General features: G+C 48.1%; 1 protein-coding gene across 1 annotated transcript in view; it reads right to left on the bottom strand.

The window, feature by feature from the left end:
- Positions 1-18,728, bottom strand: part of DNAH2 (dynein axonemal heavy chain 2) — a 2,945,517-nt gene that overhangs the window by 842,281 nt on the left and 2,084,508 nt on the right. Inside the window, exon 60 of the mRNA XM_085638712.1 lies at positions 18,339-18,478. Within this exon, the coding sequence (XP_085494838.1) occupies positions 18,339-18,478 (140 nt within the window). The remainder of the gene's footprint in view (positions 1-18,338; positions 18,479-18,728) is intronic.

The following is an 18,728-nucleotide window of genomic DNA, read 5'->3' as shown; positions in this document are numbered from 1 at the left end:
AGTATCTGTAACAGCAATTGTGGGTGAGGAACTTACTGAGCTTCAGTCTTACCGTGTGGAGCTCCTGAGTGCTTTACCCCACATTCCCTTTATTGTTTATGTTGTATTATGTATATGTCTTGCACATTCGTCCTGGGTGTAGTTAGTCCGAATGCTACATTGCCTTGTGAGTGCCTTTCCTTTCTGAGTCTTAGCCATCTTGTACAGGCTTCCCCTCTGGATCCCTTTTTCTCTTCTGACTCCTTGTGTGATCCTGGGCAGCGCTGTACTACTCTTTCTGTGCACAGTACATTTTCTACCCAGGCCCCAGTCCTTGCTCAAGTCCCTGGCTGTGTTCCCGACATAGTCCCGGACAGTCCCTGACACCACCCCAGCCCAATATACTAAGTTCTATGTGGGAGGTGGTAACACCTCCCTGGGACAGGAAACCTATTGTTCTACCTTTTTTTTTTAAGGAGTTTTATATAGCGCGAACTTGACCCGGTATCGGGTATCACAGCGCTTTACATAGCACCAGTTGCGTTACATGAGGACGCATTCATTTTTTTTAGCCACGGGGAGATTAAGTGATTTGCCAAGAATCACAGGATGTTCAGCGTCATTGCCGAGACTCGAACCCGGTTCTCTAGATTTGAGGTCAACCGCCCTAGCCGTTAGGCCAACTCCTCTCCTCTGCCTGAGCTTAGCTCTGCAGCAGGAGGGCAGAATCGTGACTGTGGTCAGCAGAAGTACTAGCTTGCTGTCACACCCGGACAGGCTGTTACAGAGAGTACAGGGGTTACCCCGAGGAAGCCCCCCAGTACATAGGGTCATACTTCCAACACTGAAATCGTTGTTGGGGTAGGATTCCAACATGTTTTATACCAAACATAACCGATTCCAGTGCAGCCACTATATAGTTAGACATCTTGTAATGACTGATGTCCACTAAAATGGCTGACCGCACTTACAAAGCCTGGAGAATCGACTCCGGGGTTTGTAGGGGCACCCTCACACTTACAAAAAGACCCTGCCTTCAGGACTGAAGAGCCCGCCATAGGGGTGACCTAGGTTTTAAGTGCAGTGACCTCAGATATAGGGAAACATATATCTGTTGAGAGGTGCAAGCACCAATTCACGCAGGTTGCAATGGAGTGCCTGTAGTCACAGTTCAAGTGGACTCCCATGGGTGGCACAATAGATGCTGAAGCTAATGAGACCTCTGGGGTACCTATGCCACGGGTACCTCAGTACCATATGCTAGGTACTTACAAGGATACACCAGTAGCCAATTGTGGATGTACAAAATAACTCACCATGGTCAATTTAGGGATTAAACACAGTGACTGGGGTCCTGATTAGCAGGATCCCTGTCGGACTAGGTCAAAAAGGATAAATTACTTACCTGTAATCCTAGTTCTCTCCCGAGGGTATCCTCATCAAAGTCATTAGCACTTGAATATTCCCGCCCATGCGCGGGGACCCCGGAAAATATATATATACACACATATTATATTACCTACTGGCGGTCGCCAGTAGGTAGTTATAGTTAGGACCACGTTTCCATAGGAAATCCGCAACATTCTATTTTGAATAACTTTTGCGCCGGTCGACGAATCCTTGCGAATTTTTCAAAATAGGTGGGGCGCTACGCTCCGCTCCTACCCTGAAAGTCTCGGGGGGGATTCGTCAAGCGGGGGCTGAGATAAAAGGGGGGTCCCAAAACGCGTTTTTCCCATGCATTTTTCCATAGGACCTTTAGACACAGCTACAGCCCGAACGGCTGAACAGAATTACTTGAAATTTGGCAGAGAGGTAGTCCTCAGGTCAAGGAAATGCCTTTTGTAGGTTTGGTGTAAATCTGTTCAGTAGATTCTGAGAAAATAGCCTTTAAATCAATATATATATCTGAGCCAGCTTATGGTGCGCTTACGGTGCGCTTACGGTGCGCTTACCGTACGCGTACGGTGGTGTGCGCGAGCGCGATTCTGATTGGCCCTTAGATCTTAGTAAACATTCGAATCGGTCGAAACCAGGAAGCGGTGGCCGCCATTTTCTCTCTCGCACTCTGAGGGGGGAGCTGATAAACAAATGCCAAAAACATATAAAGGGGCTGTTTAGACAGCGCCCATGCACATAACCATGTTAGTTGAGTCTTCAAAGACGGTAATTTTTTATTTTTCGAAAATTTCGCCGATTACACTTACCGTACGCGTACGGTAAAAATTTAAAAAAAAAAAAAATCCACACTCTCTCCACCCCGTGTGCAAATGGTGGCCGAAGGCCACCATTTGTGCATGGCATATAGGAGCACAGCATTTCCCCAAAAAATTTCAACAGATTACCTATCACAAGGAAGCGCATAATATGTCCTCCATGTGCGCACGGTGCGCGAAGCGCATCGTGCGTACATGGCCCATCTAGCGTAACGTGGGCACGCGGTGCGCGTAGCGCACCGCGTGCCCACCGTGCGTGCACGGCACTAACTGCGTAAAAACGCGCACCGCGTGTTCACTGTGCGCGCACCGTGCGCGAAGCGCACCGTGCGCGCACGGAACGAACTGCGTTAAGTGGGCGCGCACGCCACGAATGGCGTAAAGTAACTTAGCATTTAAAAAACCGTACAAATTCACTGAAAAAACCATAGGTTTCACACACGTTATAGTTAGGAATTAGCATTTAAAAAACCTTGCAAATTCACTGAAAAAACCATAGGTTTCACACATGTTATAGTTAGCGGAAATGTTACTGATAAAAAACCAATGAAATTCCCCCGTTATAGTTAGTGCAGGAAACTATAACTCACGCGACCGCAATCTTCTACTGATGACATATGTGTCTTTATGAAAAAAAAATATTTGTAATATATGTATAGCTAAAAATTTATGGAAGAAGACATGGGCAAATAAGTGTCTAAATACAGTATTAGCATCAGCAGAGGATTGCGGTCGCGTGAGTTATAGTTTCCTGCACTAACTATAACGGGGGAATTTCATTGGTTTTTTATCAGTAAAATTTCCGCTAACTATAACATGTGTGAAACCTATGGTTTTTTCAGTGAATATATACATATATACATTTTTTTTTAAACAATCAATACAGCCTTCCAGACACAACAGGCTAAGCAATGCTGTAAAATCTTGTCTTTGGACATATACAAACAAACCAGGGAGACCAAAAGACACTTGAACTGCTTTTAATGAACAGCAGAAAAGTAGTCTTGCAAAGAGAAAGGCAGGCATTGTTAGCCCAAAGGGTGCATTGTTACTCCAATAGCATACAAATTGAAAGCAAATGTAAAGAATCACAAAATTGGCACCGTGCCTTTAAGGCAGCCATGACCCCTAGCTTCCCATCATGCCTCAGGGGTGACAGTTAGATCAGTTGTTCTTTGCGGAGACCCAGAGGTCAGGGCACAAACAAATGACAATTTTGGATCATTTGCCTGGGGATGTAGGTGGGTTGCGTATGAATTTGATGAGGATAGCCCTGGAAAAGAACAAGGATTACAGGTAAGTAATTTATCCTTCTCTTCCAGGGGATAATCATTAATAGTCATAAGCACTTGAATCGAGTAGGAAGCCATCCCTTCTTCCTGCGGGCAAATTAGTACCATCAAAAGCAGAAACATCAAAGAATCCAATTCAAATGACTTTAGCATTGAAATAAATTCCTCAAGGAGACAGTGTCTCGTGAAAGTATGCACCGATTTTCAAGTGGCTGGGGGGAAATCTTTCTTTAAACACTGAAGGAAATCATTAATCACCTGGAGCTGGAAGAAAGAAGATTGATTTGTAGACTTTCTGTAAACCGTTATAGCAGCCAAGTATACCATAATGGAAGTATACTTTAGACCTGATTTGGCCAAATGCAGGAGATAAGGTAAAATTACTTCCTCTTGCCCCCTGCTAGGCTGGAAACCATTACGAATACACCACAAATAAAACCTTTTCCATTTAAAAGAATAGGAATGTCTCGTGGAAGGTCTTTTGGACCACCTCAAAATGTTAATACAGTCCTGAGGGTGATTTAGGTTGCCGTACTGGAGGACCTCAGGAGCCATGCTGCTAAGTTCAGCGAGGGAAGGTTGGGATGATGGATCCTCCCGTTCATTTTGGACAGACGGAAGCCTCCTGTGTGGACACACTGAGAGATGTAGGAGGTCCGGGTACCACTACTGCCGTGGTCAGTCTGGTGCTATCAGTATCATCCTCATCCTGGAGTGTGTGAGCTTGGCAATTACCTTTGGGATGAGAGGAAGAGGCATAAACAAAGGTTCCGGACTAGTCGATCAAAAGGGCATTACCTATCGATCCTGGTCGGTAATACCTTGACGCGAAGGCGTGGCATTTTTTGTTTAACTCGTCCGCAAAGAGATCGACGGTTGGACGACCCCATTGTTGAAAAATATCCGCCACCACTTTGTCGTTTAATACCCAGTCTTGTTGATCTTCGAAGTGATGAATTGGAGAGTATGCCTGTGAATTCTGTTCCCCTGGCAGATGGACCGCTGTGATTGAGAGCTGCCTGGCCAGGAGCCAATGCCAGATGATCTGAGCCTCCAGGGACAGCGGGCGAGAGTGAGTTCCACCCTGCTTGTTTAGGTAGTACATGGTGGTCGTGTTGTCCGTTTGTACTAATATTGACTTGGACTGTATTGATGGGTAGAATGCCTCGAGGGCTAGATGTACTGCCTGTAGTTCCAGCATGTTTATATATGTTTGTTCTTTGCTCGACCACCTGGCCTGAGTTTGCAGAAGAACCATGTGTGCTCCTCAACCCTGAAGTGAGGCGTCTGTGATCAAGGATTGCGTTGGGGGAGGTTGGTGGAAAGGGACTCCCACCAGGAGATCTTTCTGATGAGTCCAATATGGAATGGATGCTATCGCGGACTGGGAAAGAAGAATCCGGTCTTACCATCATGCCGACGTACGAGTTACTTACCTTCGCTAACGATGTATCTGGTAGAGACGATTCTAGCAGCAGATTCCATCACGTAGAATTATCCCCAGGTGTGAGACTGGACCCATAAAACTTTTTTGCCCAGCATCCCTGCGCGCCGGGGGGACAGCATCACGCGACTCCGCCCAGGCGTCGTCCGCGTACTTGACGTCAGCGAGGTCACATAAGTCCCACCCCAGCGCGCCCACGTCAGTTTTCTTCGGAGAACTTTTCCGCGCCACAACGCGGAGCCAGCAGACAAAACTGTGAGGATATAGGAACAGTGTGTGACAGAGCAGAAAAAGGAATGGTGAGGAACAACACCATAAAGAGCAGTGCCCGGCACTGTAGCACCCCAGGGCAGGGAAAGAATAAAGAACAAAGCAGCAACCCTGCCAGTACAGAGACAGCCCCCTCCCCCCCACCCCGGAGACAAGGGACATATGTAAAAAGGTCACGATAACATGCAACAGGACTACAACCCCAACCAAAGACAAGGAAGGGGAACCAGTCGGGGACATACAGGGAACGACAAAACTCCAAGACATCCCCATCACAGATTATGACAACCCCATCGGGAACAAGGGCAAAGGCACAGCCAAAAGACCCCAACCTCAAGGATCGCAAAGAGCCAGAAGTACCAATAAACCTATCCTCCCATGTGACAACGGGGAGGTAAAAAGGGGACAGCCTGACAGAAAGAGGGAAAGAATGTACTCATAGAAGACACAGCCACCCACAGGGAAGCGAGTGCAAAAGACCAAATCACAAGCCCTCGCAGAATGGGGAGGAAGGGTGGGCCGTTTTGGAATCTGCGGCTAGAATCGTCTCTACATTGTTACCGAAGGTAAGTAACTCGTACATCTGATAGAGACTACTAGCCGCAGATTCCTTCACGTAGAATAGATACCCTAGCCATACCCAAGGGGAAGGAGGGTCTGCGAGAGGACCCCACACACCTGTACACAACAGAAGGCCGCACGGGGGCCGAGTCCGAAAACAGGACGAGGAGCCCTGGCCCCCAGGCAAAGGGAAACCCCCGCCAGCAGGAGGCCACCAACCCCCCAAAAAGGGAGGGGGGTGTTTGGGAAAAGAAGAGAAGAAGAAGATAGCCTGTCCTCACTCAGCAGAGGAAACAAAGCAAGGCGCAAAGAAGCCAAACACCCCACGCCCATGTGAGGCAACCAAACCTCCGCCCAAGGCCAAGGCAAGAAACGGAGCATCGAAGGAGAAGAGCAACCTAGAGAATCCAAGGAGAAGAGGCAGAGCAAAGGCAATCCCAGACAGGACGGCGCCGGTAGCAAGAACCAGGCGGAAGTCGAAAAGGGGAACTCAAGGTCACCCAGGAAGAATGGTCCAACGCCCCGCAGAGACAAACTGCGCCCGCAAAAGTGTACAGAAGTCAGGGACCATCCCCCCCACAGGGAGAAGTGCAAGAACCGAGTGCAAGGCCCACTGGAAGCAGCGGAGAAGGCAGGATGACAGTCCCACTAAAGCCCCAAGAAGGCACAACAGTGCAAAAAGAACAAGTGGGCGGCACTGGCAAGCCCCGCCAGACGCCAGGGACACCACAGAACGAAACACTCAAAGCACAAAGGCAAAGAAGAAGGTTGCATCCAGAACATAGCATAACGCCACGAAAAGCAGAAGCCCACAGGTGACCACAACTCCCCAGCACATACCAGGGCTATATAACAGTCAACACTGCCCCACATAGGGCATGTCATATCCCAAGATGTGGGAACCTCTTAGGAAGAAATTTCTGCAGCAGAGGACAACAAAAAAGACCTGCGGCAAAAACCCCCGCAGGAGGCCTATCAAACAGCCAGAGAGGAAACACAGAAGGCCCAATCTCAGGCCCAGCATGGTGTAAAAAACCCAAAGGAAAAACACGCAGTCAAAAAGGGCTGGCCCGCAGCCAACAGAACCACAGCCTCAGCAAGGAGGACTCGAGTGGCCATAAAGCACACAGAACAGACAACCGGGGCGACCCGCCCCAACGGAAGAACAGCTCCAAGAACCAGATCATCACACAGGTCCCTGAGGAGGATGAGAAGGAGGGGGAGGAGGAGGAGGAGGAGGAGGAGGAGGAGGAGGAGGAGGAGGAAGCCCCGCCAACAACCTCTGGATGGCTGAATCCGCAGGGGCATGGAACAAAAGAGCACCATCGAAGGGGAGGCCTACCGGCCCATCTCGAACATTCTCCAGGAATACACTGTTCCAAAGCCAGGCATGGCGACGAAGGGCAACCGAAGAAGCCATGGCACGACCCAGCACCTCCGAGATGAGCGAAGGATAAACGCCGCCAGTTCCTGACCATCCAAGACATGGTGTCTCAAATCCTCACAGGCGTCCTCCTGAGAAGCGGCAGACATAAGGGACTCCGCCGAGTCCCACAAGCAAAAAGTGGCCCTAGCCAAAACACACAGTGTGTTAAGGGCCTGCAAAGCCGCACTGGTCGAAGCAAACATATTGCGCCCCCCAGGAGTCCAGCCAGTGGGCCTCCCGTGACGGGTGAGACAACAGCAGTGGCCAAGCAGGAAAGGCAGACCGCAAAAGGGGGCCTCTGGTCGAAGGGTGAAGAGAAAGGCACCCCGGATCACGCGGTGCCGGATGGTGGCAGTGCAGAAGGTGTGGGGGCACCGGGTCCCCCGTGGCGGGACGGCCCCAAGTCCCCAAGAGAGAAGAGTGGAGTGAATCTTCGAAGGGGAATAACAGTTCCCTACCACCAGAGCACTGATGGAGAACCTCCAGAAGATGATCTGCGGGGTTATGGGTAGCCGGATCACCCATGCGCAAAATTCCCACAGACGTAGAAACAGCGCGGGCGAAAGCCGCATCCGCCTCCGCAGGGCCCCGCAGAGGGGAAAGAAGCTCCTCGTTGGGGGACGGCTGCAAGCTAAGGCGTACATCCCCCAAGCCAACCGGAGGAAGGAAGGGCCAAGGTCGGAAGGAAGGACGAGGGACTGGGGGACCTGCAGCTCCTCCGGCGAAGACCACGGTCGTGGAGACGGCGAGGAGCCGCCTTTAGACGACGTCGGGGAAAAGGCCACAACATGACGGCCAGTCTCTGGCGAGGATGACACCAGCAACCGCCGAACCTCTGGAGAAGAGGAGGCGTCCGAAGACGAGTCAACGACCCGACGTCTGCCCGGCGCCGTAGAGTCCGCAACCTGAGGCAGGACACCGTTGCCGACCAGCGTCAGAGGAGATGCCGGGGCAACCTCCGACACAGCACACGGCGCAGGAGACCGGAGTTGGGCCGGAGCCGGGGTGGCGAAGGGGTGGCGCCGACCCGACCTCCGACGAGGCAGCCGCCTGCGTGGAGGGACGAGAAGGGCCCGGGGAGGAACGAGGAGTCCCCCGCCAGCCGCGACCCACGAGGACCAAGAGGGGCTCGGGGGTGCGAGCCGAGCCCCGTGATCTCCCGCGACACCACATGGACTCCCGTGGGAGTTTGCGGCGAAGCAGAGGCGCCGTGGTCCGAAGGAGGGACCCCCGAAGGGCCACACCACAATGGCACCACATCCTCTGTGTCTGGATCCGAACCAGTCGGCGCCGGGGCCGCCGGTGACGCAGCGGAGGGCCCCGCACACTGCAAGGGATCCGTCGACGTCCCAGGAGGGGAAGGGGGAGGAGGAGAAGCCAGTGAGGCCTGCAAAGCCGCCGCTCCATCTGGTATCTGGTCACCCCCACGCCGGGAAATGGCGGATAAGGGGACAACACGCGGGGCCGCACCACCCGCGGAGAGCCCACGTCCCCGACAGGCAGGAACCCGACCCTTGGGGAAAAACTGCGACACTTACCAAGAGGTGAACGGCGCTCTTGCGACCTGGGAGAAAAGATCGAGGTCGGCGAGGGAAGCCACGGGTCCGAGAACCCTCCGCAGGGGCCAGGCGAGATGACAACGCCGACCTGGACACACAAGCCGAAAGAAGTTTCATCCAGCGCTCCCGCCGGGATTTCGGCTTCATCTGCTGGCACGCCTCACAATCAGTGGAGTCATGGTGCTCCCCCAAACACCACATACAGATGGGGTGAGGATCCGTTGCCGACATGAGGCGGCCACACGACGAGCAAGTTTTAAAGCCCGAAGTCATTCGCACACTGTTCCCACACGTGCAGCAATAGCGTAAGGGGCCCAGAGCACAAACCGGATCCGCGTTGCACGCGGAAAAGGAAAAAACTGACGTGGGCGCGCCGGGGTGGGACTTATGTGACCTCGCTGACATCACGTACGCGGACGACGCCAGGGCGGAGTCGAGTGATGCCGTCCCCCCGGCGCACAGGGATGATGGGCAAAAAAGTTTTCCGGTTCCAGTCTCACGCCTGGGGATAATTCTACGTGAAGGAATCTGCGGCTAGTAGTCTCTATCAGATGTCTAATCCTATTTGTCTTCCAAGTCCTGATACAGTGGTCTCATTCTCAGTCTGGAGTTGGGGACCAGAAAAATGCAAGATGCCATCGAACCCAGGAGTGATGCAACTTGCCGGACTGAGGGCTGATGCACTTGAAGAAGGGGATTGCACTTCAGTTTGATTGATAACAGTCTCTCCTCCGAAGGAAACCCTTTTCCTGAGCTGCAGTCCAGAGTAGCCCCTAGGAAGTGAATTCTTTCAGTGGGCTGATAGATTGATTTCCCCGTATTTACATGAAGGCCCAAGCATTGTAGTTAGTTCTGGCAGATCCGACAGTGGTTTTTCACAGGGAGATGAGCCCTTTAGAAGTCAGTCGTGGAGATATGGGTAGACGAACAGACCTTGGCGACGTAAGCTGCAGCTACCACTCCCATGAATTTTGTGAATACCTGAGGTGCAGATTTCAGGCCGAACTCTAGGACTCTCTACTGATAATGCTTAGAGCCTACCATGAAGCGCAGGACCTTACGGTGCTGTGGTGCAATTGGAACATGGAAGTAAGCATCCTGGAGGTCTATCGAACACATATAATCCCTTTTCTGAAGATGAGGATATATTTGATGGATGCCAGCATACTAAACATTTCTTTTTGGATGACTTTGTTGAGGGATCAAAGAACCAGAATAGGCCTGAAACTCTCTTTTTGATCGTTCTTTTGAACTAGAAAGTATCTGGAGTATACCCCTTTTCCTCGTTGTGATGGAGGACCCTCCTCTATGGCCAATTTCTGTATGAGAGTGGATACTTCCCAATGCAACAATGGCAGTTGGTGAACTCTTGACTTTACTGGGGAAATGCACTTTGGAGGAGCACAAAAACGTAGTGCAGAACCATTCTGTAATATATTCAGCACCCACTGATTGTTTGTTAAATTGTGCCACTCTTTTACATGTTCGGTGATGCTTCCTTTCAGTGGAGTGGGCAATGGCGTCAGAGGAAGTGAATGTTCTTTGTTTGCCAGTGTTCTTGGCTGTTGCAGAGGACTGTTGGGGCGCTCCCCCAGCTCTGGAAGGCCGACATCCCTGGTAGTGAGACTTGTACTGGTGGTTCTGCCTATGGAACCATTGAGGGGCTTGAACCCTCTGATCGAACGCCCTACGATCGTAAGGCCTGTACCGATTATGGCCCAGATCTCTGTACTGGGGTGAATGTATGACATTGTTCTGCATTCTGTCCATCAATTGTTGTTTTTGCATTTGTCACCCCGAGTGGGACGGGTATGCTCAGACGTGAGTCCTGTGCTCTCCATGCCACTGGAATCAAGCTATCCTGGCTGAAAAGGGGTGAAACCCCGAAACCGGTCCTAGGATGCTTGTTTCCAGTCCAGGGAGGACCTGGCCTGGCAGTTCGGACTGGACTGTTCCCATGAGGCACAGGGTCAAGACTGATTTGCATATGGCTGGGTTCAAACTGGAATGGCATGGTGAGCAAAAAAACTATGGATTTAGGCCCAGATCTCTGTACTGGGGTGAATGTATGACATTGTTCTGCATTCTGTCCATCAATTGATGTTTTTGCATCTGTACCGACATCTGAACTCCTTCTTTTTCTCTAAACCCACAGCTTTAAGAGTGTCCAATTCAGACTTCATCCTGGCCATCTCTTCATCAGTGTGAGAACCGAAAAGGGAATTTCCAGAAAATGGAACGTTCAGTATACGTTGTTGGGCTTCCGTTTTTAAGGCTGTAAGTCGCACCCAGGAGGATCTTCTTGCGCATATGGCATGCGAGTATGAGTGAGCAGCTATTGATGCCCCATCAGCTGCCGCACTGATCATTTGATTAGCAACAAGGGCGCCCTCCTGGAGAATCGCCCCAAAATCTTGGCGGTCCTCTTTGAGTAGTTTTTCTTTGAAATGTTCTAGGGAGTCCCACAACGCTCTATCATAATGTCCCAACAGGGCTGCAGCACTAGATATTTTCAAAGATGCAGCTGCAGAGCCACAAGCTTTTCTCCCCTAAGAATCTTGGGCTCTGCTCTCCTTGTCCAGAGGAACAGTCGAAGAAGAAGCCACTGCATGGGTCTTCTTTGCAGCCACAATAATCACTGAATCTGGCGGAGGATCTGACCTGAGGAACAGGGGATCTTGTTCTGCTGGTCTATATTTCTTTAAGATCCTTGCCGGAGCCATTTTTACCATTGCTGGGGTAAGAAAAATGTCCATGACTGGTTGTAAAAGACCAGGAACCAATGGCAACTAAGGCCTTGACGTGGACCTCTGATGCAGAGTCTCAAATATAACAGATGTAGATGTCTGAGGCGCGGACATCTCTATGTTTAACTTCTGTGCTCCTCTTGACAGGACATCCTGGAAGGTCTTGATGTCGTTGACAGGTGATACTCTGGAGGGTGGACTGTCCGTAAGAGTGGGAGAATAATCCCTCTTGGAGGTGTGGGTCGAGGAGGACGACCAAGAAGGTGATCTTCACCTCCTATGACAACCATGAAAAGCAGATTTACGTGATGGAGACTTGTCCCTATGGCGACCTCCGGAAGATGTGGTGGGTGATCGGTCAACTGCTTGCACCAGCCGAGCCAGAGGAGATCTATGCAGAGGACTTGAATAGTCCAAAGGCTGCTGCACCAGTGCTGAAGGCTCTTTGTGACAGAGATGGACTGGGAGAAGCCACCTGGGAGAGAGATGAACATAGGGAGATCTGTGGTCTTCTCCTCGTTGTGTAGGCGGATTTCTGCACCCGCCGTTCTGGAGATGGAGAAGACGAGCTTCTTGACGGTGAGATGACTTGTAGAGATCCTGAAGCCGACACTGAAGGCTTTGAGAGGTATTTTGACGTGGAATGCTGTCTCCCTGAGGTCAATGATGTGATGACATCGATAATTTTGAGTGTCTTGAGGTCGAGCGGCTATGCGTCACTAAGACCTGCGAGTCCATTGAAGGAGAACTTGACCTCGACGTCGGCCGTGTAGATTCCGTCTGATACGATGTGGACCAATGTCCCATCAATGGAGACTTGTGTATCGACGTCGGAAGAAGAGTATCCAACGGAGTACCAAGCCTTGACGTCGTACGAGGAAAAGGTGAACCTCTCGACATTGTCGATCTTGGTCTCGACGTTGAGCGTCTCGTGGGCTGCAACGGAGGAGTCCGCCTCGAAGTTGAATCCCTTCTCGACGTTGCAGAAGATCTGGGCCTCGACGTTGAGCGTCGTCTTGGGGGCTGCAACGAAGGAGTTTGCTTCGACGTTGATCGCTTTTTTGACCTTGTTGATGGCCTAGGCCTCGACGTTGACCGCCGCCTGGACGGCAGCAACGGAGGCTGCGCCTCAACTTCAAGCGCCGAACCGACAGCGACAACGGAGATCGTTGTCTCGACATTGGGTGATCCTGCACCAACAGAGAGCGACTCCTTGACACCGAATTGGCGTGGCGGAGGATTCGACGCTGATGATGTACCTCTGTGTTTGGAATACTTCGACAACAACCAATGTTCTCTTGACGGCGAGGCCGCCGTCGATGGGATTGTCGTCGACGTTGCACCGGTGGAAGCATTTTCGAGCCGAGCCCGACACAGATGAAGAAAAGACCAGAATTTTGCTTCTGGAAGATTATCTGAGTCTCTTCTTTGTCTGTCTCACAGGAGACCTGCCTCTAGAGGTTGAAGCTTTACCTTTTTCAGAGAGGCCATAAAGGCGAATCCTCTCTCTGTCCTTGAGAGTGCATCTTGATAAAGACTGGCAGTGTTGGCGAGTCTCAGGAACATTAGACTCCGGAAGGCAAAGAATACAGACAGAATGAGAGTCTGTTTTGGCCTGCTTTTTGCCACAGGAAGGGCAAGGATCAAACAGAGAAGCCATTTCTGAGCGAGAACAAATGGCAAACTGCCTGATAAAAAGTAAAGGAATACTCCAACAGGTGTTAAATGTCAAAGTAAATGGTTTTAAGTGAAAAAAGTAGGTAATTTCTGACAAAAAAGTCAAACATCTGTGGAACTGATTAACCAGGGTCGTGACTGAAGGAGCCGGAAAGAACTACTGACCTAACTGTCACCTCTGAGGCATGATGGGAAACTAGGGGTCATGGCTCCCTTAATGGCACGGTGCCAATTTTGTGATTCTCTACATTTGCTTTCAGTTTCTATGCTATTGAAGTTACAATGCAGCCTATGGGCTAACAATGCCAGCCTTTCTCTTTGCAAGACTACTTTTCTGCTGTTCATTAAAAGCAGTTCAAGTGTCATTTGGTCTTTATGGTTTGTTTGTAGATGTGCAAAGACAAGATTATACAGCATTGCTTCGCCTGTCGTGTCTGGAAGGCTGCATTGATTGTTTAAAAAAAAATATATATTCAAACAATCAATGCAGCCTTCCAGACACGACAGGCTAAGCAATGCTGTAAAATGTTGTCTTTGTACATATATAAACAAACCAGGAAGACCAAAAGACACTTGAACTACTTTAAATGAACAGCAGAAAAGTAGTCTTGCAAAGAGAAAGGCAGGTATTGTTAGAGGTGTGTATATATATATATATATATATTATTTACTGGCGGTCGCCAGTAGATAGTTATAGTTACAACCTAGTTTCCATAGGAAATCTCAAAATTCTATTTTGAATAACTTTGGCGCCGGTTGACGAATTCTCGCGAAATTTTCAAAACAAATGGGGCGCTCCATTCAGCTCCTACCCTGAAAGTCTCGGGGTGATTCGTCAAGGGGGGGTTCCAAAACGCGTTTTCCCTATGCATTTTTCCATAGGACCTTTAGTCGAAGGTACAGCCCGAACGGCTGAACAGAATTACGTGAAATTTGGCAGAGAGGTAGCCATAAGGTCAAGGAAGTGCCTTTTGAAGGTCTCGTGTAAATCTGTTCAGTATTTCCTGAGAAAATAGCATTTAAAAGCATATAAATATCTATACACGCGCACCGTGCGCGCACTGTGCGCGCACCCTGCCGTGCGCGAGCGCAATTCTGATTGGTTGTTAGATGTCGGTAAACATTCGAATCGGTCGAAACCAAGAAGTGTCGTCCGCCATTTTGTCTCTCGCAGTCTGAGGGGGTGAAAAACAAAGGTGGAGAACGTGAAAAGGGGGCAGGGTGGACAGTTCCTGACCCCCTAGCCTTTGTCAGGGGGTCCCAGAAGGACCCCCAAAGGCAAAAAAAAGATTTAATTTTTTTTTCGAAAAATCGCGGAGTGCGCGCACTGTGCGCGCACGCTGAAAAAACACACGTAAAAAAAATTTTCAACATTTTTCACGGAAAATTAAGCGAGGTTCGCGCACCGTGCGCGCACGCTAAAAATCCCATAAAAAAATAAAAAATACATACATAAATTAGCATTTAAAAAACCTTTGAAATTCACTGAAAAAACCATAGGTTTCACACACGTTATAGTTACGAATTAGCATTTAAAAAACCTTGCAAATTCACTTAAAAAACCATAGGTTTCACACATGTTATAGTTAGCTGGACATTTCACTCGTAAAAAACCAATGAAATTCCCCCGTTATAGTTAGTGCAGGCAACTATAACTCACCCGACCGCAATCCTTTGCTGATGACGTCAGATATTACATCACTGATGACATATGTGTCTTTCTGAAAAATAAACATTTGTAATATATGTATAGCTAAAGATTAATGGAAGAAGACATATGTAAATAAGTGTCTAAATACAGTGATGTAATATCTGACGTCATCAGCAGAGGATTGCGGTCGCGTGAGTTATAGTTGCCTGCACTAACTATAACGGGGGAATTTCATTGGTTTTTTATGAGTGAAATGTCCAGCTAACTATAACATGTGTGAAACCTATGGTTTTTTAAGTGAATATATATATATATATATAGATATAGATAGCTAGATAGATAGATAGATAGATAGATAGATAGATAGATAGATAGATAGATAGATAGATAGATAGATAGATAGATAGATAGATAGATAGATATATTTTCATATATAATTTTTATATATAATTTCCGGTGTCTGTGCGCATGGACGGGAATATTCAAGTGCTTATGACTTTTATGAGGATTCCCCTGGAAGAGAACATGCTGACACCAAGCAAAAAGTGGGGGGTAACTATGAAAGCAGATCCGACTTTCCTACACAAATATTTTACATGACACGAAGATATTTAGAAGGCTGAACACATTCTCAAAAAACTCCTATTTTAATTTTTTTTTAAATGAGATATAACACTTGTCACATGCTCTCAGATCCTTCACACGGGAGCCGGGAACGGGAACTGACTGGGTGAGGTAAACTGCCTGTACAGATCATCATGGGTTGAGGAAGTTTCTGGATCCCTTAACGGGACAGGAGTCTTTTTACTGTTTACTTCGTAGGTCCATCAGGCTGTAATTTATTGTTTCATACTTCATATTGTAACCCTCCTTTGCCTCTAAGATGCTTCAACGTAGTGTTAAAAATGCTACTAGGGTAAAGTGGTTTGTAATTCCAGAAACAAATCCAGTCTCTGATAGACTGTTACAGAGTGCTGTTTATGCTATTGACAAATGGACACTTGCACCCTCTGCTGTATTCAATGAACAATACATCTAAGTTTAATGGCTTGAGGTACACGCACACCCTGTAGAACACTTCAAGCGTTTATGACTATCAAAGAGGATGCTAGGATGCAGAGAATAGTTTTCTACTCCATAGCAGACACAGGCAAGTTGAATTCTTGTGCTGCTCTACCCACAAACGTGTAAGACAGATACATCTTCCGGTGGAGAGCTTTGTAAGCATTTGTTCGGGGCATGGTTGCTTCAATGTTGGATATCTTTCTCTGCAGCATCATAATCATGCTCAGCCTGCTTGTCCCCTATAACATGACCATCTTGTCTCTGACAAGCGCAAGAAGCTGATTGACAGGATCTTCTAGAACTTTATTAAGTGGCACATCCTGCAGTTTTGAAGGGGCTATGGGTTACAGTGTCAAATCTGCTGATAGTGTCTGTGACATTATTGGTTGGTGCTGGGGCTGAGGTAGTCTGCTGTGAATATTCTCCATCATCTTTTTCATTGAGTGTAAAAAGATCATAGGCAGCTGTACCATCTGTATATGAGGTGACTGTTGGGGTACGGTTTATGTAGGCTGAACATAATAACAAGTTCTTGATATCCATACCGCTCTTCTTCATTACCAGAGTTATCTCCAGTAAAGTGGATATCCAGTTCATGTGGTTTCTCAGCTTGAGAGGCTTCATCTAATTGTAAATCCTCCTGGTCAGAAGACACTCGATCCTCATCAGATTCTTGCTCCGGAAAATATCTTCCATGCCCAGACTTGCATGACAAGGTGTTTGTTGTGTAATTTAAACGGGGCACCAAGATCAACAATGGCAGCATAGAACTTATAGATGTTTCAGACAAGGCATTGGTAATGGTAGTCACTTGAGGGCCTAGAGGTCAGGGCTTGAGTTGTTAACAATGGCATAGATGTAGTAATCGACGGTTGTGACTTCGTGGACGATGATGGCTTTGTCAATGGTGTTGGATTATCAGATGAGTTGATGGTGGAATCTTGAATGACTGCTTCATTGGCAGTGTCTTTGTTGACGATGATGCAGGTGTTGACAGTGTCAGTTTTTGATGTGTGGGCCTTTGTACAAGGATATTTTGAGGTACGACAAAGTCTTCACTAACGGTGATACAGGCTTGTCAATAGCGTGTCCATCCATAGTACTGTCATCAACAATTTAAAATGCGACAAAGTTTGTAGCACTGTTGTACCTGGTAGGATTTGGTTAGAGTAGACTGGCTCCTACAAGCACTGGAGGTCTGTGCCTGATTTCCACCCAGCTGTCTAAGACAGGTTTAAAGTGCGCATTGTCAGGCTGGTCATCACAAGACAGCCGGCCAAAGTGACATACACATGTTAAACTGGAGTGTGCACCACTCCTCCTACCCTGTTGCCAGTTAGTCGCAATGGCCTGTCCCTGACACTGGCTCGGGCTGGCTGCACTGAAAAATATAATGGTAATAAAATAATTTTATACCATTTTACTTTTCTTGTTTGCTGAGCTGCCAGCAGGGAGGTCCACACTCCTCCAACCTAATGGAGGTGACTCAGCAGTTAGAAAACGAGTCAGCCTTTCAATGCCAGCTGCAGGATTGGAAAACTGCTATGATAAACAATGTACACCGGGGCTGTTGGGAGATAATTCAAGCATGTGAGTCCATGAAAGATCCAATGCTGCAGGACAGCAGATTTCACTTCATACAATGAAAAATGATGAGTGCCAGGTTAAGAATCATGTTATGAATTACAAAAAGGTAAATCTAACCAAAAAGCAAGAAGTGGGTGGCAGAACTTCCAGAGGGATTTTTAAGAGGGCTTCATGATTTAAAACATGTGTGTATATCACAATTTGCTTCAAGGGCCAACAATTTAAAGATTTGCCCTTCCCCTTTTACATTGCCCCACCCTATTCAGGCCCTGTTATTGCCACTGCCTGATAAAATTGCCCCAGTAGAGTGCGATTAGGAGTAGGACCCCATGGGATGGGGAATTACCACATGGGGCCCATTTTTCCGGTCATAATACCACACTGAATAGTTTCTCTGTGACAGACTTATACATAAACCATGACAGCATATTACAGAACTACACTAAAGTGATGCTGACATATTCTTTTGGCGGTAGTCCTCAATGAGCCATGCTCTGGGTGTTCAGGGCTAAGTTGAGGAAATGGTAGCAAGAGGTCAAGGGAGGGCCTAAATAAAGGGGAAGACGTGATAGGGTCTGAAGTCAATGAGGGCCAGGGTTGAGGAGCAGAGTCATGGGGCTGAGGCAACAGCTGTCACAGTTTCCTTCATCCTCACCAGCTCCTGACATGCAGGTATAAGCTGCCTCTGGTAACAAATGGATGTCAGTGTTGGGATAAACCAAAATCTGTCTGTTCCTTCACCACATCAGTAGTTGGCAGGCTGTCTGCCAAACCCAAAATCACCCTATGTGTCTTTGTTCTAAGATTAGCAGTGGGCCTCCTTGATGCAACCCCAAACCACCTAGCACTGCAAAACTCTCATACTTCTTATAGCCATCCACCAACTCCAGGTAATTAGTGGGTGTGACGTAGTTGTGTCTTCGCAGTTCAAGTTTCATCTTATACGAGTAGAAAGCCACGGATCGATGCATGGTCACGAATATCTGTGCCACTTTGTTGTGAATCTACAGCAGGAAACAAAACAAAATGAGGATAGGTTGTTTAGAAGCATACTTTCAGAGCTTGCCAAAATTTTCAAAACAGGTTGGTAACAGCTATTTCTCACAGAGGTTCAGAAATCCTATTTGAAGGGGCTTTTTTTACACCATTTCCTAGTGTATATTGTATTTTACTATTTTAGTACAAATACAGTAAAATAAATCAAACATACAATAAACCAAAAGGAAAGTGCAAAATCAAACAATAGGACAATAA

This window comes from Triturus cristatus, chromosome 12 (genome assembly GCF_964204655.1).
Source record: "Triturus cristatus chromosome 12, aTriCri1.1, whole genome shotgun sequence".
In the NCBI taxonomy this organism is placed as follows: Eukaryota; Metazoa; Chordata; class Amphibia; order Caudata; family Salamandridae; genus Triturus; species Triturus cristatus.
This window is presented reverse-complemented; position numbering and strand designations above follow the sequence as displayed.